At 38.1% G+C, this 22,263-nt stretch overlaps 1 protein-coding gene across 4 annotated transcripts in view; it reads right to left on the bottom strand.

Annotated features, from left to right (window-relative positions):
* The window catches only part of chd7.S (chromodomain helicase DNA binding protein 7 S homeolog), a 108,536-nt gene that overhangs the window by 11,392 nt on the left and 74,881 nt on the right, over positions 1–22,263 (bottom strand). For all 4 annotated transcript variants that reach the window (XM_018223754.2, XM_018223750.2, XM_018223752.2 and 1 more), the window contains exons 8-25: positions 21,870–21,984; positions 18,992–19,075; positions 16,586–16,723; positions 16,365–16,486; positions 15,726–15,969; positions 14,963–15,139; positions 13,370–13,513; positions 12,725–12,986; positions 8,330–8,540; positions 7,676–7,871; positions 6,981–7,148; positions 6,653–6,832; positions 6,173–6,283; positions 5,883–6,088; positions 5,293–5,492; positions 4,421–4,580; positions 2,417–2,506; positions 1,673–1,776 (exon numbers count right to left, since the gene is read on the bottom strand). In XM_018223754.2, the coding sequence (XP_018079243.1) occupies positions 1,673–1,776; positions 2,417–2,506; positions 4,421–4,580; positions 5,293–5,492; positions 5,883–6,088; positions 6,173–6,283; positions 6,653–6,832; positions 6,981–7,148; positions 7,676–7,871; positions 8,330–8,540; positions 12,725–12,986; positions 13,370–13,513; positions 14,963–15,139; positions 15,726–15,969; positions 16,365–16,486; positions 16,586–16,723; positions 18,992–19,075; positions 21,870–21,984 (2,912 nt within the window). The remainder of the gene's footprint in view (positions 1–1,672; positions 1,777–2,416; positions 2,507–4,420; positions 4,581–5,292; positions 5,493–5,882; positions 6,089–6,172; positions 6,284–6,652; positions 6,833–6,980; positions 7,149–7,675; positions 7,872–8,329; positions 8,541–12,724; positions 12,987–13,369; positions 13,514–14,962; positions 15,140–15,725; positions 15,970–16,364; positions 16,487–16,585; positions 16,724–18,991; positions 19,076–21,869; positions 21,985–22,263) is intronic.

The following is a 22,263-nucleotide window of genomic DNA, read 5'->3' as shown; positions in this document are numbered from 1 at the left end:
AGCTGGGAGTTCTCAGCGCTGACATTTGTGAAATATTGCTTGGAACAAAGCCCAGGAGGCACTTGTACAGATTAATAGCAGAGGTTAAGCCCACCATCCACTCTGACACTAGTTGGCAGAGTTAGCAAGAGAAACGGTGCTAGAAGCAGAGTTTATGCAGATCTAGAACACTGCTTAACCATCATCAAGAATGCTCGGAACCTGCTGTTTTCCGGATAATGGATCTTTCCATAATATGGATCTTCCTACCTTAAATCTGTTAGAAAATCATGTAAGTATAAAATAAACCCAATAGGCTGTTTTTTGGCCTCCAATAAGGATTAATTATATCTTAGTTGGGATCAAGTACAAGCTACTGTTTTATTATTACAGAAAAAAAGGAAATCATTTTTAAAAGTTTGGATTTTTATTATAATGGAGTCTATGGGAGACAGCCTTTCCATAATTCGAAGCATTCTGTATAATGGGTTTCTGGATAACTGACCCCATGCCTGTACTACTAGTACAACTATAAAATAAGGGATTGTTTTATGTAAATATTAACATTAAATATGTTTTTTCACTCTCCACCTGTATTTAATAGGCAAAATTGTTTCATTAACCTCAGCAATGTGCTCTCTATTTAAAACTTAACAGGCTTAGAACAGAAAATAATCACAAAGGGACCAGATTAAAATTAGATATTCTAATTAACAAGTAAAAAAAAACCTTCAGATACAGCCAATTACTGTACAAATTAGAGTTTTACAAGCCTATTTAAGCAAGTTTTGCTGTTGCCACCACTTAAATGCCATCATTTAAAAAAACACTGACAAATTACCCAAATTTCTATTTTTACTCAAAATCCTGAACTGGTATTAAAGAAATACCTGGTTCTACCATATGTACGGTCAAAGGTTAAATCTTCGAAGTCTATTTGTGTGTACGACAACGCAATAGAAGTTGACTGTGTATAAGTGGTCATACACAGGAAATTAAAGTCAACTACGACAGGGTTTAAAGGGGTGGTTCATCTTTCTATTAACTTTTAGTATGGTATAGAATGGCCTATTGTAAGCAACTTTTCAGTGGTGTTCATTATTTATTATTTTTTTTTATATAGTATTTTTAATTATTTGCCTTTTCCTTCTGACTCTTTTCAGATTTTAGATGGGGGTCACTACAACTGGAGGGCTCCTGAATTAAAAACTAAAACACCACACTAAATACAAAATGAAAACCAATTGCAAATTGTCTCAGAATATCACCCTCTACATCATACTAAAAGATAACTCAAAGGTGAACAACCCCTTTAACCTGTGTGATCTGGCCAGATAACGATTGGGCATGTTTGAAAGTCCTGTAGAGTGAGGACAGGTCTTACCACCTATTGGTCTGGAGCCTAAACGAATGAATGACCTGATTTGACACAGACCTTGGTGGCCAAATTGGATGAAGACCCACTTGTTTGACACCCTCATCAAATAGATTTTGTTGTGTATGCCCATCATGTCTGTGTGTGAAAGAGACAAGTGTGTGTGTAATTGAGATGAGCACCTGTATGTGAAAATGTATGTAGATATAGATGACTGCACAAGTGAGTGTGTACATGGCAGTGCAATAAAGTTTACTAGTTACTGATGTGCACATGCAGCCTGCTCCTCAGCTCTGTACAAGTTTTCCTATAGCATACCATGCTTGAAGACACCAATCAAAAGGGATTTGTCGGCTTCATTGTCCCACCAGTCGGTAGGAACCTCAGCATGGAAGGGCTCTGGAATCCACACATCTACCTCGCTGAAAAGCAGAATGAAAAAAAAAAAACAATGGTTCAACCCATCCTTTAGAATTATAATGCACAAAAGGGCAGCAAGAAAGGCATTAGTTAAGTATTAAGCATAGTTATTGCTCTTGTGGAGTGTAATAAACTGATTTCAGTTAAAGGAACAGTAACACCAACAAATGAAAGGGTTTTAAAGTAATGAAAATATAATGTATTGCTGCCCTGCACTGGTAAAACTGATCAGAAACACTACTATAGTTCATATAAACAAGCTGCTGTGTAGCCATGAAAAAAGGCTATATGGCACAGGTTAAATAGTGGATAACAGATAACACCATTATGTTCTACAGAGCTTATCTGCGATCTGCTGTGTAACCTGAGCCTTTTCTCCTTTGAATGGCTGCCCCCATTGCTACACAGCAGCTTATTTAGATAAACAATACTAGTGTTTTTGAAGCTAATGCAACAGTTTTACCAGTGAAGGGCAACACTGCACTATATTTTTATTACTTTAAAAACATACATCTTTTTGATGTTTCTGTACCTTTAATCTGCACTAGAAGAGGTGGAAATGAGGCATTAAGCCAGCGATATTTCGAGCAACAACAGGTAACGACCTTGCTTTCTCTGACAAGGACGCACAGATTTTCTAACCTTGAGTCAGCACCCTCCAAGATTCTGTCGGCTTGGTCCCCGATCACTTCTTGCCTCAAATAGTAGAGCATGCGGACACGCAGCAGGACCCTGGAGAGCAAAAGAGAAGAGGAGAGGGGGTGAGGGGAGAAGTTCTTAACTTCAGGATTGTTTGCCAACAGTGGCTTTTGGCAGCTGCTGCTGTTCATCCATCATCCTGCCAAGGCTGATTAGCCATGCTGTATGGTAGGCTTGAAGCGTGACAGATGGTGGCATATAATCACCTCTGTGTGGTGCTTTCTGCTGGCTTCCAACGGGCCTGCCTGGCAACTGCTCACACTGCACAGAGATAGAGACAGAGCAGGCTGGGCCCAGCCCAGGAGCATTACATTTAGTCCTACCTAGTGCAGCTTGTGAAGTTCAGACACGTACTGCACCGCTGCCTCTGAAGTACTGGAGCAAGTTTGTAAACAACTGAGCAGATGGCTTTCACGAACTGTTCTGCTTCATTATCTCATAAAATTTCCTCAGCTGCTGCCTTAATACCATTTTTGGAAGCACATCAGAAGTCGCAAGGATAAACGAGATTTTTTTTTTTTAACTACTGAACAATAAACCCTCACAATGGCATGCTGGGGCTTCAGCTTAAAGGAGAACTAAAGCTTAACTAAACAAGTAGGCTAGAAATGTCGTACATTATGTTTTGGGCTTCTGTACCAGCCCAAGACAACCAAAGCCCTTTAGCAGTAAAGATATGTGCCTCTAAAGATGCCCCAGTAGCTCTCCATCTTCTTTTCTACAGATTCACTGCACATGCTCTGTGCTGCAGTCACTTACTGAGCTTAGGGACTGACTCAAAATATACTGTACACATAGAATATAAATGTCACAATATAAGGCTGATTAGTAATTAATACAGATTATATTAAAGGCCAACTTCATTTTCTGCTTGATAATTAGTGACGACCCCTAAGCTTAGATTCTCAGCAGCAGCTCAGATCCCACTGAGCATGTGAGTGTCGCAGACACTTTTTAAGATGGTGACCCCCTGTGACAGGTTTGAAGTCCTGGATCATTGCTGCTACTTAGAAGCTGAAACTTTAGGCTTGTACAATAAGTTCAGTATGTAAAATATGGCATTTTAAGCCACATTCATTTTCAGGGTTTAGTTATCCTTTAAGGACTATTTTAAACAGGATATAGCCTATTGCTGTTGGGGATCGTCAGAGCTTACACTAAATTAAAAATGTTGATTAAGTTCTGAAATAAAACAGAAATACCTAAAAGCAAGTGAAAGGTTATCAATTAACAGCTACCAAACCATGTTAGTGCCCCCTAGTTTGGGATAGCAAATATACAGTGCTAAGTACATGCAGATGTTTGAGAACTATAACCCTGTAAAGCTGATGTTGTAGAACTGCTGGAGAGCACAAGGTTGCCTATTCCTTTATAATAGAGCCTCCCGCCAGTAAGGCTCTCCCCCCAGTCCAGCTGGATTATGCAAATTAGTATTTCCTTTTTAAGGCAACATCCATTCAACATGTGCCAATGTTCCTAAACCACATTCATTATAGAACACAAGTATTCAGTGTACTGGAAGAACATTCAAAGGGGTACGTGTTCGCAGTAAAATGGTGTACAGGGCAAAAGAACATAGCTTAAGTTTGCACACTGGCAGATTTCAATGCACCGTATTACATCTCCTATATACTACAACGGTGGTATATGTTCTATTTAAGGCTAATAAACCACTTTTCCCTCCCCAGTGTACAAGGACTCCAACGTGACACTACTCTGCACTATAACCAATTAACAGGTCAGCAGTGTGCTGCCATTTTCCTAAATGATGAGACACTGACGTTTAATAATAATGACCCCAAATGGAATTATGTTCTGGAGGTCTCCATACTCAATTATTGCATTGCAAAGATCACAGTCCAGGACCACCATTGAAGCAGTTCTGTGTAAAAAAGCCTCTGCCCATCCTGTACAGAGAAGTGATGCAATAGGCATTTCTATACATACTTGTTACAGTGATGCTTCAGGTGCTTTTTGTAGCTATCCTCTTGAAACAAGGCATCGGGGTTACAGCTCTGAAGCCAGTCTGCATGCTTTAACACAGGCTGTGAATTCTGGCTTTTTACTTTCTTGCCTTTCCTTCCCCTGGGCACAGGAGCAGAGAGACCTACAATGAAAAAGATAAAGAGTTATTCCAGCGTCAAAATCATTCAAAGCCTCACCACACAGCTTTTAATGAAAGTGGCATGACTATTTTAAAGTTTGGGGCTAAAGGACTATTCCTTTAAACAAGAAGTGTGTAAGAACAGCATATTTTCTACAGAACAGAGTTTTCACATTGAAAATTACTTCACAGGCATCATGTGTATCTGGATTCCATAAGAAATCGGCATTCTCATCACTACAGGGGCTTTCAAACGTCCCATGGGAAACACACATAAATTACCCTGGTCTGATCCTCATGAATAAAACACAAGTTGCCTTTAAACCATTCTTATATTTTTAAGTTTCAGCAGTATACACAAGATCCTAGAACAGGGATCCCAAAACATTTGAACCTGTGAACAACATTCAGAAGTAAAAGGAGTTGGGGAGCAACAAATGCATGCATTAAATTGGGGTGCCAAATAAGTGCTGTGATTGGCCATTTGGTGGACAATCCTCAACCTACATTGAGGCTCTGTTTGTCAGTACACCTTTTATGCAACCAAAACTTGCCTCAAAAATAAGCACTTGCTTTGAGAGCAACATCCAAGGGGTTGGAGAGCAACATGTTACTCACAAGCTACTGGTTAGGGATCATTGTCCTAGAACAAACACACACACACACATATATATATATATATATATATATATATTTATTACAATAGGGCAAATACCTGAGTGATTAACCAAAGCTCTTGTCTGTCCATCTTCTGTTGGTGTAATCAGGTCCCATACGAAACCTTTGATGTTTTCATCCCCTCTGTAATGGTTGAGACAGTAAACCAGAATGGTGCGGCAGATGGTTTCCACATCTTGCTCCGAAAGCTGACGTTTGAATCGGCCATGTGAGAGTATGTCTGTCCATCGGCCCCATCTATACAATGATGCATAGAAGGTTTTTAGATAAGCTGTTCAATACAGAGGACTTTGTCTATGGAGTTTATATGGTCTGCTCATGTCCTAGTAGGTGCGTTTTCAAAAGGAATTGTCAATATGCCTAAATTCCAATCTGTATGGATTTTGGAATCTTTTAGGTCTGGCAGTGTTTACATACTTAATGTATATTATATACATTTTAGATCTGTATTTATAATGTGACAGGATATTACGCAGCTCTACTCACAAAAAAACTAGTGTATACATCGAACCCTAAAGGGGAGGAAAAAAGTCGCTTCTCACTTCAGACTAGCGGGTGTACAAGGACATTTTGCAAAACACCAGTCTCAAAAAACTGCTAAATTTATACATAAATATGTGCACATACCCATATACTAGAAGATTCTTCTCCACTCTGAAACATTCACTTCTTGCATAGCCCTGAGATTTATCCTGAGGCCTACGTGGTCTGATAGTTGGTCTGTCCTCAGAATCGCTCTCCATATCAGAAAATTCCATGAGCTCATCCTCCTTCACTGCACTAAACAGTCTGGTCTGCTTTCTTACCCGTGGTGTGTCGATTACTAAAGTGTTCTGCAACAAAATGTGTTCTATTACTAGCTCGGCAAAGCATAAAAGCTTTGCTTAATCATCAAGCAATGCAGGCAGAATGCTTACCCTTCCATTCAGCACCTCAAGATCCAGTTCAGCTTTCTTTGCCCATTTTTGCCAGAAATTGGGATCATCTAGAGAAATGTCCGTCCTGTTTCCAGATGCAACAAAACTAGCCTAGCAGGTACAAAACCAAATATTTAAAACCATGAAAACAACTGCAAACATTATTTACACACTACAAACATGAACATATGATATGTGAAGATAATCCAGAGAATGAAGGAGTATAGAACTACAGCTATAGCTTGTTATTGTTCAGCCAGCAATATCCAACATGTTAGGTTTATAGGAAACTTTAATGACTCATCGAACATGTCAACATTTATAAAGAAGCACTCTTCACTGTACACAGCAGGATGCTTGTTTTAAATTTCCATTTTGGCTCGAAGAGCAGGTGGCAGCCGCCAGAAATGAATGAAAAGAACATACACAAAGCATCCAGCACAGAGGGGACTACAGTAGGACTTTATGACAGCCCCATACCTTTGCAAATGTGGACCCCTTTCCTTCAGACTCTATTGTTATTGTATGAGTGCGACGGGAGAGAATCTGATCTATATCTTCTTCACAGAACTTAGAGCCTTCATCTTCTTCTTCCATTAGTGCTCCATAAGCACCTTTTCTCAGCAGGTCTTCTATTTCTTTTTTGGATAGCTGTTGCACCTATGGAATAGGAACGGCTTTCAGTTTTGTGCATTTTTGATTAACTATTGATGGTGGACATTAAGTCTGTGGATCATTTTTAAATTGAAGTTGAGTTTACGCACTATAAACAAAACAGAACGAAAGGGAAAAAAAAAAACAAACTCACCCCATTGGTAGCATTTTCTCTTCCGCTCATGGACTGCAAGACTGCTTTATCCAGCCCAAGCTTTAAACTGGCCTTATCAAACATCTCCCTCTCATAGGAATTTCGGGTGATCAGTCTGTAAATTTTCACGGACTTACTTTGGCCTATTCTATGACATCGAGCTTGAGCCTAGAATTACAATTATCATCAAGTCAGATTGGCTTCAGATCTGTGATTCTTATGTTTTGAGTATGTATTTAAATTTCTATGCTTATCAAATGTTTTTTGTGGCAATAGTGTAGATAAAAAAAAATACAGCATAACGTGCAAGCCATTTTAACCATTTTTATCCCAAATCTAATGGAAATGGTTTTTGTACACACACCCAATAGAAACACCATGGTTAGACTGACATTGATAATCACAAACTACATGTGCAGTAAAAAAAATATCTTTAATATAACTCACAAGCTCATGCAATGTCAAATATGCACATTTCTGAAGTGTAGGAAAACAATAAAAAAAAGAGATTGGCCAATTTTACAAGTTTTGTAAATGGTGTCTAATGAAAACCCCTTAACAAAGAAAAAAACACAATTGCTGTGTGACTACAGAATATAGTCAACCAGAACACCACACTTGATATTTTTATTCAGCTTGTCAGAAACATCTAGACTTTCAGAAGCAATTAGTGCTGGATAACAATAGCCGCTTACCTGAAGGTCATTCTGGGGGTTCCAGTCAGAATCAAAGATAATGCAAGTATCAGCAGCAGTTAAATTAATGCCCAGACCTCCTGCCCTTGTACATAGCAGGAACACAAACCTATCAGAATCGGGTTTGGAAAATCTATCAATAGCAGCCTGACGAAGGTTGCCTCTTACTCTGCCATCAATTCTCTCATATGGATACCTGTATTTAAAATAAATACAAATTAGCTGCTGTAAGTCAGATAATAGTGTTCAAAATAGATTAGTAGCCAAGTAGTAAATTAAGAGAAATTAATTATTCTTTATATAATAATTTGGTTAGTACCGGAGATGCATTATTGGTTGGATGATAAACATAAGTAAGTTTTTGGGGGGACAAAATGAGACAAGGTGAAATATGCATGTTCATAGACGCATGTTCATAGAAGCATGTTCATAACAATTTGTGTTAGGCATTACGCAGTGAAGTTGGCAAATGAAACTCACTACACAAGGCACATATTTCAGAGATATTTGATTTTATTCTAATTTGCTTGGGCACAATTTTGAATACACAACACACAATCTGGAGAGCTGGAATGCAACTGCGCTGACCAACAGACTGGATTAGTGGTGTTAAGAGACTGAGCAGGATGCATTGCTTTAGGCTTGCTGACTCACCTTCGTTGAATGAGGTAGTCTTCCAGTATGTCCAAGCAACGCACCATCTGTGAGAAGATAAGCACCCTGTGGCCACCAGCCTTAAGCTTTGGCAGCAGCTTGTCAATCAAAACTAGTTTGCCGGCGGCTTGGGTCATTGCCTGGAGCTGAAAATCTGAAGGGTCACAATTGTGCGTTTCTCTAAACTCCTCCAAAATTTTCTCTTCAGCACCTGCAGAGATTTAAAAACTCAAGTGAGCAGGAAGAATAATTTGCGACCAATCTGAGCATTTCTCAGTCTAGCATCTGTACTAATTCTTGCATGATCTTTTCAGAACTAGAGAGAAATATAAAAATTCGAGTTGCTGTAAGGGTTGTGGAATTCACTTATACACTACAAGAAGTTGCCACTCAACCAAAGAGCCCCGAGATAAAGAGCCAAGTGGCAGAACACAACACACTTTCTAGACTTTAAAGTACTAGTCCGTAAGCATTTGTAATGATGTATAGATATTCAGGCATTTTAAACTGGCCCCAAGATTGTCCTACAGGTCACAAACCAACCACAACATAATGGACCTGCTGAGCAACTGAAGGCCCACAGAACACAGCCACCCAAAACTTTTACCCTGTTTGCTAGTGCCCCACAGATCTATTTGTTTGACAAACTCATTTGGCTCCAGCCACTTGGTAAGGCAGATATTAACGCCATTATTTGCAAAATGATGGACTACACTGATCTAAAGAGGTGGGCCCATGAGAGAAGGGAATTTGCTCAGTTCCCAAGAGATTTTATTTCAGAAAAAAACTCGAATTGTACCGTATTGTTAAAAGGAGAAGGAAAGGTTCTCTAAGTAAGCTTTATCAGAAAGGTCTATATCAATACACCAGTAAGCCCTCAAAGTAACACTGTCAACAGAAACACCTCCTTTATTTCCTTCTATTGTGTACACATAGGCTTCTGAATCAGACTTCCTGTTTTTATCTTAAAACTGTAGGGTTTGGGCTTGAGCATGCTCAGTTTGCTCCTCTCCTCCTGCCTCCTCCCCTCCTTGCTGTAATCTGAGCTCAGAGCTATGAGCGAGCAGGGAGAGATGTCAAAGCAAGCTAATATGGCAGTTTCTATCCTAAACAAACAGTGTCTAGAGCGGTTTACACGGGTATGGGAAAGCATTCTAAAGAATAAAAATGGCATTCTAGCTTGCTCTGTTTTGGCTAATCTATTGGCAATAAACTGTCTTGGTGGCTCTCCTTCACTTTTAAGTTGCATATATATATATATATATATATATATATATATATATATATATATATATATATATATATATATATATATATATATATATATATATATATATATATATATATATATATATATATATATATATATATCGTCACATCAAATTTAAAGACTTATCCATCAATTACCCAATGCACCAATGCACTTGCCAAATATGAATGCTTATGCTGGTCGTTTCCAAAGCATGGTTTTGTTGTGTCACAAGCATCATCGAGGAAACAGGGACCATCTCTTCATATTTGCAGTATATATTTTATAGTGATTGTTTGATATCAAACAATCACTATAAAATATATACTGCAAATATGAAGAGATGGTCCCTGTTTCCTCGATGATGCTTGTGACACAACAAAACCATGCTTTGGAAACGACCAGCATAAGCATTCATATTTGGCAAGTGCATTGGTGCATTGGGTAATTGATGGATAAGTCTTTAAATTTGATGTGACGAGGATTAGTTGGATATAGGTTTGACAAATAAGCAGCTCTACTTCAAAAGCAACTTGTACCAGGAAAGCTTAAGGGGAGGGCTGAGAGTCCAAGGGCAGAATATTCAAGCAGTGCCCAGAAGAAAGCGCATGCCAGCGTGTAACATCTAAACAGACGGCACATGCAGTTCCTGGCTGAGTCAGCAGCATGGGGCCTGGGGCAAACTGCCCAGGATGAATTCCGCCCCCCCCTTGAGTGAAAGCCTTGTCTAGAAATGTTATTGTGAGTCAGAGTCATCGCCTGAGGGGGAGGGAAATAGGAGTTTGGAGGACGTTAAACATCAATCAATGCAGGTTACCACGTTGTAATTAAATATAATTTGAAAACAGTTTTATTATGGGTTAGACAAAATTTCACATGCACTCTTAAAGCAATATTCCACAGCATAAGGGACTTCAGTTAATGGTCAGGTGTATGTGCAGCCACAAACATTACAATATTTCTCGGATGCCGGTACCATTTGGGTTTTTGGCAGCTTACACAAATGGCACACACATATTGATGCAAGAGTTAAAAGATTAGAGGAGGTCAAATTTAAAATATAAAAATTGAAAAGCGTAAATAAAATCTCAAGGCACCAATTCTGCAACCACGCAGTAAAGGTTTATTAACCCCTAAATAATCAGAACCATCAACACATATGCAATCAAGAGATGGTAAATCCCAAGTTCTCCAGATGATATTCACTGCAACTACCATTACCCCCTGGGGCATCCAAATTCAAGAAGCTTACTCATGGCTGTGGAAGTATTGAATCACTCCATTACAGAGTAACACCATCAAACAGTTCCAGGCACAAATCAAAAGTCTCCATTAAAATGATATAAAGATGCAAAATCAGTGCTACAGATTATTAAGAATGCGCAGCCCCATGCAATAGTTTTGCTAAACAGCATACTACTTCTTTTCTCGGTTCTAGCTTCGTTAAAAGGTACAGGTCGCAGGACTGCTTTAAAGCTGTGTGTTGACCTTATGCGGCTTCATTTTCTGTAGTCTTGCCTTCCCCAGTATGACACCTCTAGCACAATAGTAACAAAAGGAATGTCTTATTTGTTTACTTACATAATGCATTTTGCCAGAGGGCAAAATCTGCATCTAGTATACGAACGGCTGCATAGGAAGAACATTTAAAGGAGAAGGAAAGGCTAAAACTAAGTAAGCTTTATCAGAAAGGTCAATATGAATAGACCAGTTTACCCCTCAAAGTTATCTGAGTCCTTTGTCAAAAGAAACACTGCATTTCTTTCCTTCTATTGTGTACACATGGACATCTATATCAGACTTCCTGTTTTCAGCATAAATCTCCAGGGCTAGGGCTTGAGCATGCTCAGTTTGCTCCTCTCTCCCCCTCCCATCCCTGCTGTAATCTGAGCCCAGAGCTATGAGTGAGCAGGGAGAGACTCAGGCAGGAAGTGATTTTACACCACTCAAATATCCTAAACAAACAGAGCTTCTAGAACCGTTTAATCAGGTATGGTAAAGCATTCTGCAGAATAAATATAGTGTTATAGCTTGCACTAGTGTGGCTAATCTATTGGTAATAAACTGATTCGGTAGCTTTCCTTCTCCTTTGGGAAAAAAAAAAAATTAAAGAGACATTTTGAGCTACTTGAAACAGCACTGTTTAGTGCAAAATAGGAGAGCAATAAAGTAATGTACTTTACAGCCCATACAGCAATCAATACAGAACAATCCAATTAGATGGCCGAATTTAGTTCTATGCTCTTAATTATTTTAAAGTTGAAAGTGCTTTGCTATGGCACAGCTCTGAAATCCGACTCTGCATCCTTACGGTGTACCAAAGTCAAATTCAATAACATTAAAGCAACGCTAAGTCAGCTAAATAGGGGAATTAATGAGCCTGTCTACATACTTATTCACCTTTCATTAGCACCTCCTGCTTGAGATCCCTCTGGTGAGAGGGTAAAATAAGACCTTAAAAAGTTAAAAGCTCTGCTTCTGCAAGAGGCTTTGCTAATAAAAAAAAAAAAACACAGTCTAGTTTTACCAGTGCAGGGCAACGGTACATTAAATTCTCATTCCTTAAGGCCATTTTCATTTTTTGGTGTTAGTTCCTTTAACCAATAAGGAATTCGATAGTAAAGTATCTTGTGAGATGAAAAGGGAATAAGGACTATGTACATTCAAAGTGAAACGTGATGTTACTGCATCACTAACAAAGAAGTTTGTTGAAAAGTTAACATCTTCTGCTCTCAAACATTACAATATAAATGCTCCATTTAGAGAAGCGCACAGGACCTATACATTTTGTTAAGCTGGACATACAAGCTGTATAACTTCTATTAAACCATTCCCTTCTTTTTAGAAGACTGTTTATTCCCTATATCATTACTATATCCAACTATAACATTAACACATCAGATATATCAGAAAAAAAGAAATCGACTTTCAATTAAGATAAAGTCAACATCAATTAAGATAAAGTCAACATCCAATAGTTGCTTCAACCCAGATACATTAAACACTTGACAAAGGTCATTTAGAGGAACTGAAGGAACATATTACTAAGAAAACATTTTAGGTGCTTGCCAAAGATTAAGCTAAAATTATGTCATACAAAGAAAACAATGAAGCTCATGTATGTATATCATAAGGCTTGGACTTACCTTTTATAAGGTAAGGATGATTGCAGCATTTTCGGAGTTCCATCATAGTGTTTAAAAGATTAGGGACATTTGCATGACTACCTCCTCCACCCTTGGAGAGGAAAGCAAAGTTCTTCTCAAGAATTGCACGATAATATTTCTTCTGAACATTTGTCAGCTCTACTTCAATTATAGTTTCTTCTTTTGGGGCCAGATTCTTTTCCACATCTTCCTTGAGGCGCCTCAACATCATTGGTTTTAGAATGCCTTGGAGCTTTTGCACCTACAAATGCATAAAAACAGTAGATTAGGTCATCATTGGTTTACATATATTTAACTAAAAATGCCATCTGCCCGGCAAAATATTTAACCCAATTTTTAAAAACCGCTAAGCCATTTTAAGGCCAGTTTAAGAAAGAGTTCCTTTTAAATTAGCCCAGAGCAATTCCGTTAGAGGCAGTATTATCATCATTATTAAGTATTTGTAAAGCACCAACATATTTTAAACAACTAATTCGGTTTGGGCAATGGTAAACAGCACATTTTGCCAAAGCACAAACTGCATGTCATACTGACCATGCCTGTGCAATCAGGGTTCAGGCACTTGAAAACACGGCAGTCAGCAAGGCCATGGCTTGGATTTAGTGGTACTGTTGTACATTTTACCTGTTCTTCAGTTTTCAGATCACCAAATTCTTGCATGAAATTGCTCTCTGAAGGAAAACGGTCTGGTTCCAAAAAGTTCAGCAAACTAAAAAGTTCTTCCACAGTGTTTTGTAACGGAGTTCCTGTTAGCAGCACTTTGTGCTCCTGCAATAAAAAAAATAAAAATAATTTTTAAAAAGTAATGTATGAGTCATAAAGGCCACATAGAAACATAGGTTTATTTCAAATTGTTTAGAATCATTTTCCATTCACCAGCCCATTTCCACCACAATGCTTACTTAGTTTGTAAAAGTGCAATACTGCAGTGATATAGAGATAGATAGATAGATATATACATATATACATATATACATATACATATATACATATATATATATACACACATATACACGACTTTTACAATGCCATCCGAATAAACAACGGTTTCCTTATCCCTATGTTTGCAACCATAGAGAATAATGAAGAATTAGAGAGGCTTAAGCTAGCGACATACTTGTTTTTACACTTGTAGCAAAAAAAGCCATACTGTTTCTTGCAGCATGAAATGCAAAAGCAAACACTTTTGTGCGATCTGTCTCTGTGTGCATGAATATTTGAATATTGTGAAGTGTATATTGGAGAAAGGCTGGAAGGAAGTGGGCTAGTCTTCCTCTCTCCAGTAGCGAAAACGCAGAGCGTGCCACTAGCCTTAGCCGCCCCAAAAAGAGATACCACTGCTAAATATTTCATCCATAAATCTTGAACCAGTTTAATTATTAGCCAACTGATCCACTAATAACAAAGAAGACTGGCACTGTTACAGTCTCAGACAAGAGTTCTAAACTTTATTTCAGAATTCGTTTAGAACTCAAGTCTATAATAAATCGTGCAGAAGTAGCATAGCATTTCAATAGCAAGCAAACTACATTTCTCAACCTCCCACTATAGGCCAACATTGTTTGACTTTTGAGAATTCTATCACAGCTTGAAACTTTGTTTTGCATTAGTGAGTTATAAAAAAACAAAATATACTGTTTACATTGTTCTAGGGCACGTCATAAATTGGATCAAAGAGAACATTTAACGGTTGATGACAGAGATGACCCCAGTAAGTACTAGGCAAAAGGTACTCAGATTATACCAAAGATATAGATATACCAAATGCCTGAGTTATGGGTATATTATATCCACAGGGGCATGTGAGGAATTTATTTTTTTGACTAGCATTGCCCAATGAATAAGATGAAGACTAACACAATGTTATTTTTCTTTGTCCTTTACATAATGCTGACTTATTACCAGAATACAGTACAATAGAAAAAGAAATGTACAGAGGACCATCCTTCTTTCTGATTATAAAATTAATAATGACTTTGCATCTTAGTCTTTATACAGGGTTCATACATACCCTGAAGCTTATAAAACCTAATACTCTCAAATGACTAAGTTGCCTTACTTTAGCCACTTACTAGCACTAGCACATACGCATGAACATGCTCATTGTGGCCTCATTTTTTGAATTTCATAATTGGGGGGAAAATGATTGTAGTCTTCCATCTTTGCACACAGAATCCATCAGCAACAACCAAGAAACCCAGAGCTGTAATCACTCACCAAATCCATCATTTTCAGGCCTTCCAAAAGCTTACAGTTCCTGTTCTTCAGTCGATGAGCCTCATCTATAACCACGCATCGCCAATTGATGTTCCTGAGCTCAGGGCAGTCAGTTAGAATCATTTCAAATGTTGTAATGATCGCATGAAACTTGTATGCCCCTTTTATAATTTTTCCCTTAAAATAAAGAAAGATTTGGTGAAAAATATTGCAGAGCAAAGCCACACACTACTAGAAAAAAAGCACAGACGTATTATATAGTTCCTGATATCTTTTATTCAGGAAGATCAATTAAAAAGAAAAAAATGTAGAATGACAGAGCTAGGATTATGGAATATTAGTAAAGAAACCTACTATGTTATTGAACCATGATGCTAGCTGAAATGCATTCAGTTGGTCCTACAAGTCTGATTATAGCAATCAAATGCTTTGGTAGTCACATTGATGACTAATAATGCTCCACCAGCATGAGCAGCAGAAACTACTACTAGATAGTACCCAAATTCCAATTCAATTTCAATTATATTTGTCCTACAGACCATATTAGACCTTTGCCACAAATACTTGTGGCAAAGGAGGTCACATTTCGTCCTAATTTAGTCTCTCATATCACTGTCCATAAGCCCCTCCAAAAGCAGAAAAGACTGAAGCGTAGAAAAAAAAAAAATCTAGTTGGATTAAAAGTTAAAAAAAAAAAAAAAAAAATGTTATTCTATCTAAATGGTTGTAGTGTACAAAATAAATGCAAAACGGCAGTTTATACCTGTGGATCCTTGAAGTACATTTCATAATGTTGAATTGTTTTCCTGCTTGCTTGACTCCCATGATAAACTACCACATTCAGTTCTGTCCAAGTGTGAAACTCCCTTTCCCAGTTTGGGATTGTTGACAGCGGGGCAATGACCAAATAGGGCCCATGAATTCCCTTTAAGAATATCTCATAAAGGAAAGTGATCGACTGAATAGTCTTCCCTAAGCCCATTTCATCTGCTAAAATGCAATTTCGTCTATTAAAAGAAAAAGAAAACAAATTAGATTAGAGATGTTTTCTACTGTAACAAAATTTCGCAAAATACATTCAACCTATTCCCTGCATACACACATGGTGACATTTTCAGCTTTCTCTTAAAGTCTCAGAGAAAAAGCAAACTATTTTGAAAATATTTAGTGAGCGAGGGCTTCAGGAAGGGGTTTCAGGCATTGTTTTTACATTAGGCCTGCACTGCTGTATTTTTTTGTCTTCACATAAACTGTAACCAAAAAGTTCACATTTTTATTTTTTAATGCAGTATAAATAACAGGCCCCAAGATGCCAATAAAATCTGTTGGGCTAAATCATTCCATGAAACAGAGCTATTAAAGTTTACTGAAGCTACTGCTAAAATGGTGGGAAAATACTTACTTGTTGTACCAATTGAACAGCAGCCAGTTTACTCCCTCCAACTGGTATTCCCTGAGACTGTTATTATTTTTATACTCCCTGGAACTCTCAGATTTCTTCCAGTCATCGGCAGGAGGTCGCTGCTGTTTCAAATGAAGTAAATCCCATTAGTGGTTTTCCGAAACACCACATAACAGAGCTATTTTCAAATGAAATCACTGGTTGGCTGTGCCAGTTCTTACCACGCGCTCTGTTTCTGGCTCCCTGCTCTGAAGTTTCTCAAATTCTTCAATCTTTGCTTGATCCAAGTCCTGCTTCAGTTCCCAAGTGCTGTCTTCATACGGGAGGGAGCACCATTTCACCAGATAGTGACACACAGGCTACAAAGGACACAGGTAAGGGGTAAAATGTCTGGCTTTGGTAACCCAGAACAACAAAAGAAAACATGATGCAAGGTGTCCTCTTAAAGGAGAACTAAACCCTAAAAATAAATATGGCTGAAAATGCCTTATTTTTACATACTGCACTTATTGCACCAGCCTAAGGTTTCAACTTCTCAATAGCAGCAATGATCCAAGGCTTCAAACTTGTCACAGGGGGTCACCATGCGACACACACATGCTCTTTGGGCTCTGAGCAGATGTTGAGAAGCTAAGCTTAGGGGTTGTTGCAAATTATCAGGCAGAAAATGAGGTTGGTCTGTAATATAAGCTGATGCTACAGGACTGATTATTAAATTCTGATGCTATTTGCACTGGTTTCTGTGCTGCCATGTAGTAATTATCTGTATTGATTACTAAACAGCCTTATATTGTGACATTTACAGTGTCGGACTAGGATGCCAGGGGCCTGTCAGAAAACCTAAGACTGTGGGCCCACTTTCCAAACTATTATTCCTCCTCTCCTTACTCAACCTCTTTATTCTCCTAGTCTTTTATCTCTACATAGTATACTCTATTATTCCATTATTAAGCCCCTTAAGAAATAGGAAATGGTTAGAATCAAGAGGGCCCACCGACACCTGGACCCATCCGAAGTTTTCCTGGTATGCCAGTGGGCCAGTCAGACACTGGACATTTATATTCTATGTGTACTGTATATTGTGAGTTGGTCCCTAAGCTCAGTAAGTGACATCAGCCCAGAGCATGTGCAGTGAATCAGCAGAAAAGAAGATGGGGAGCTACTGGGGCATCTTTGGAGGCACAGATCTTTACTGCTAAAGGACTGTGGTTGCCTTGAGCTGATACAGTAGCAACCCATAACATAATGTACTACATTTCTAGCCTACTTCTTTAGTTAAGCTTTAGTTCTCCTTTCAGGAATGACTAAGATCCCACAGCATGCTGGGTGGTTGTGTTACATTATTATTCAATCAGGTCCTAGAATTCTATTGACCTGTGTTGTACATTAAGCCATGCATAATAGTCTCATGATAACCTCCTTCACAACAGCTTTTAGTCTTTCCAAGATTATCTAGATCACCATGTTAAAAAGGGTCAAAGCATTTATTTTGCATGACATTAACATAAGTAAATGATGTGGCAGTGTACTAAAAATGTTTAGTTGTGAAAATCCAATTCTCCAATCCTTAACAGCTACATACTAGGATTGGTGGTTTACAGCTTGGCTGTGTCCTAATCTGGCAATCATTTTAATGAGCACTTCCTTACAGACACTGGCAAGGTAAATAACTGGCTCTTGTTCAGCTTCCCATTAATGTGTGTATGATCACGTGGGACCTAGTGGCGAAAAAGGAAGAAGGGCCTCACAGACCGTTTAAAGTAAAACTAGAGAATAAGCCACAACACATTGGTAGCACTTTTATCACAGCTTTTCATCAGTCTGTTGGGCAGGATCGAGTAGCACACAACGTACAGCCAAATGGTGGCATGTTAGGCAGCGGCTGCTTCAAAAGAGGAGGAAAAGCAACAGATGATAATCCAATATATTTTGAGAAGTAAGCTTCAACCAGATTTTTAATTAAAAGCAGTTTGAGAAAATGACTAACACATATAGTGCCTGGACAAGAATCTGGACTTGATATCACCAATCAACCAGTTTAAACTGGCACTATAAGCATTGCCAAAGTACTACATTTTTAAGATTAAAGATGTAATACTTCCATAAACTCATAGATTAGATTTTGTTAGTACTGCAATCTGTTATTTGAGTGAGCTCTAATACACCTGCTAGGAAAGGAAGTCCCCCCTAGAAGATATATTTGATCTGTCAATTATTATCTGACACCCAACTGCTGCAAGAAGATAAAATGACGAGATACACATGCTAAGAGAGGAATAGTAAAGATAAACTTGATTATTTCATAAACAATGCAAAATATTTAATGGATTGTATTTAGAAAGTTTCTTATTTCAGTATGATGAAGCTTATATTACATTTTTGCAATAGTTCCCATTTAACAGGACCCTTGCTGACTGTAAAATACCCATCATGGTGGAACCAATTGTAAAAAAATACTGGAAACAAAATGACATGGTAAAAATATCAACACCCCTTGTAGTAGTAGATGCAGCTACACAGATATTCTAGATGTCTTTTGCCAGTTCATACCAACATGAAGTGCCATATATGGAAGAAAAAAAGGTCAACTGTTTTTAAGGAATGAAAATTAGAAAAATAAAAAATACCTCTCCATTTTCATCTGTGCTGGGAGCCACATCCAGTATCCTATCAACTTCAACGTAGTCAGGATTAAAGAGATCATCCTCAATCTGTTGACAAGTAGGAAAATCTGAGGATTATTTACTGCATTCCTAAGGGAAGTCATCTCTCCTCAAAAGAGTGCGGCATGAGGGTCACAGTAACATGAAAATTCTGTGCAACATTCTCCAATAATGTTAATTGAAATACTACAATTCAGCAGGATTACTCCTCGTGAGGAAATAAGACTTTTCAGACTTTAACCGGGCCTCTTAATTACTGTGTGAAAGCTTTTAAGGCAGGAAAATGTTGAAGAATATTTTAAATGAAGTGTGAAATTGCAATTCACTAATGAGCAATTGAATAAAAGGCTTAAAGCTCGCACGGTTTCACTAAAGAAAGAGTGTGTTATGAAGGTGAGCATGAAACGCTGTAAATACCAAGAAGAATTAAATTAGTGGGGAAGTTAACAGGTTGAAATGTTGAAAACGTTAAAATACTTTAATGTTTGGCATCTGTAGTCTTTCTTAATGGGAATGGGGCTTCTGAGGAAGTGACTAACACAGTCATGAAACGCGTCAAGCCGTGCTCTCCCCTACCTGCTTTATGTGTGTGTCCATATAATGATTTTAATGGAATAATCAATAAATTTGGATTTTATTATACACACTAGCCTAATCCTGCATCTTGGTTAGCATCTAATGGACGTATGTATTGCACCATGTGACCAGAGTTGTTGGGGCTCTACCAGCAGTTGATTAAGCGCTCCCCAGTCTCAAGGGTAATGGACTCTCTTTCAGTGTGTTCTGTTTTCTGACCTTTCTCAATGGGAATAACTAGGTTAAAGCCACGTGAATGCCATAAAGGAGGTGGTCTTCATATCAGCGATAGTCTGCATCTGCACACTTTCGTTGCAAATATTGTTATGCAATTGTAGGCTCCATTGTAAAAGGTAACATGCAGTTTTAAAATTTGAAAACATACATCAGATACATTAAGTACAATTAGAGATTCTAATATACAGAATGCTTGAGACTTCTGATGAGGGGTCTTAAAGGTTAGTAAACAAAAGTCAGATTTTTCTGCAGTGAACATGGATTTACGGTAGAATTAGTTTGCGTCATTGAAAGCTTCTCTGTAATAAATTTCCGGATAATAGATTCCAGAATCATGCTTGCTATAATGAGCTGTTTATGTGCCAGTATTTGTTGCTTTCTGTTCACACGAAGACCCAGATGCTAAATCATTTGATGCTGAATATAATAAAACAGCTGGCAATCTGAAACTCCTCAACATACCCGAGAAATGGTTGGTCTGGTGAAAAACTATATGCATACGAAAAAATGAGGCTAAGGCAGTCAAGTTAAAATATTGACATTCAAGAACACAAGAAAAGGGTAAATCTATGGGGCTTTCAACTGTGTGACCCGTGTCCAGCCCTGCATACAGATCTAAGTGAAATTAAATCGGTGATCAGAAGCTTATTCCCATGTGGGCAATTGTCCAAATGTGAGAAGGACAGCCACAATCCTCTGCATAATTAGCTGCTAGAGAGACGAGGTGCAAAATATGCATGAATGCTCCCAAGCATAGCAAGGAGAACAGACTTAACCCCTCTGCATAAGGTTTGCATTCTGCTCAATAGAATATGCAGTGTTAAGGCTCTAATTAAATATACATAAACAATCATTTGCAAGCGTTAAATAATATTCTGCGGACCACCTAATTGAATCTCAAGTTTGCACATATATAGAACATATAAACTTTTAGGGCTGCAATGCACAGGCATCTAAAACACCTTGCATGCTTTGCCCTTTGGCTCTCCTGTAATGGTAAGAGATGAGATTGCAGAGGAAAAAATAAAGGAAAGTTGTTTTAAGTCACAGTAGCTCTGTGGACAGGAAAAAAAAGAAAATCAGAAGCTGCAGGACTGTTTCAGCATATCTGAACAAACTTCCCACAATTCGTTATTTTGCCAGATGAAAGCTTTGTACATAGCGGCCACAGGAAAGCAGACATACTTCCTGTTTACACAACCAATAATAAAGACATTATGGCAAAGAGACAGGGAAGATGTGCAGAGTGACGAGCCAGAGAGACTTTGGCTGCTCACAGAAAGGGTGCAACTGTGTAGTTAGAGGAACAGTAACATCAAAAAAAGGAAAGTGTTTTAAAGTAATACAAATAAAATGCCCTGCACTAGTAAAGCTGGTGTGTTTGCTTCAGAAACACTACTATTGTTTATATAAATAAACTGCTATGTAGCAATGGGGCAGCCATTCAAAGGAGAAAAGGCACTAGTTGCATAGCAGATAAGCTCTGTAGAACATAATGGTGTTATCTGCGATCCACTATTTAACCTGTACCATAAAGCCTTTTTTCAATTTCTGCCATGGCTACTCCACAGCTTGTTTATATGAACTATAGTAGGGTTTCTGAAGCAAACAGGTTAGATTTACCAGCGCAGGGCAACACTACATGATATTTTCATTACTTTTAAACACAATTTTTTTTGGTTTTACTGTTCCTTTAACTGGATTGCTACATATAAATCGCATATTCCTGGAAACACTTTTTTGGCTGGTTGTGAGGGTGCCAATGAACAGGTATGGGACCTGATTAATTTTATCTTAGTTGGGATCAAGTACAATGTTCTGTTTTATTATTAAAAAGAAAGAGGAAAAAAATGTATAAATAAACACTTTTAAAAAAAAAAAAAGAAAGGAAATAATTTTTAAAACTGGATTATTTAATTATAATAGAGTCTATGGGAGAAAAGCTTTCTGTAATTCTGAGCTTTCTGGATAACTGGTTTCAGGATAACGGATCCCATACATGTTACTTTTTTTCACTAGATCCCCCTACCTCTGAAAGAAACTTGTTTTGCCCTTGCTTTGCCCTAAATCGTTTTATTTTCTGTTGGATCCTCTTGTCTTTTTCCAGTTCTTCCACAGTGGCCCAATGGCAGTGCAAATATGAGCTGCAAGAGAGAGAGATTTGTATAAGCATGGCACACAATTAATAATGCATTGTGATGCAGAAATAAGACTCCTGAGCACCTGTTTCAGGTTTCCCGATGGGAAAAGTGCAGGTAGGGTCACTAGGCAGTAAAGAGACTGACCTAAAGGAAAACAATCAATATTTGTCCCCCATTCACATGCAGGGGTAGGCCATCTTTTAATTCACATGTAAATCCAGGAGCTTGCCATCAGTTTCAATAGGTCAGTTTCTGACCCAGGCATCTATCACGTGCAAATAA

The sequence above is a fragment of the Xenopus laevis genome, chromosome 6S, assembly GCF_017654675.1.
Source record: "Xenopus laevis strain J_2021 chromosome 6S, Xenopus_laevis_v10.1, whole genome shotgun sequence".
In the NCBI taxonomy this organism is placed as follows: Eukaryota; Metazoa; Chordata; class Amphibia; order Anura; family Pipidae; genus Xenopus; species Xenopus laevis.
The sequence above is the reverse complement of the archived record's forward strand: the minus strand, read 5'-3'. Positions and strand labels throughout refer to the sequence as shown.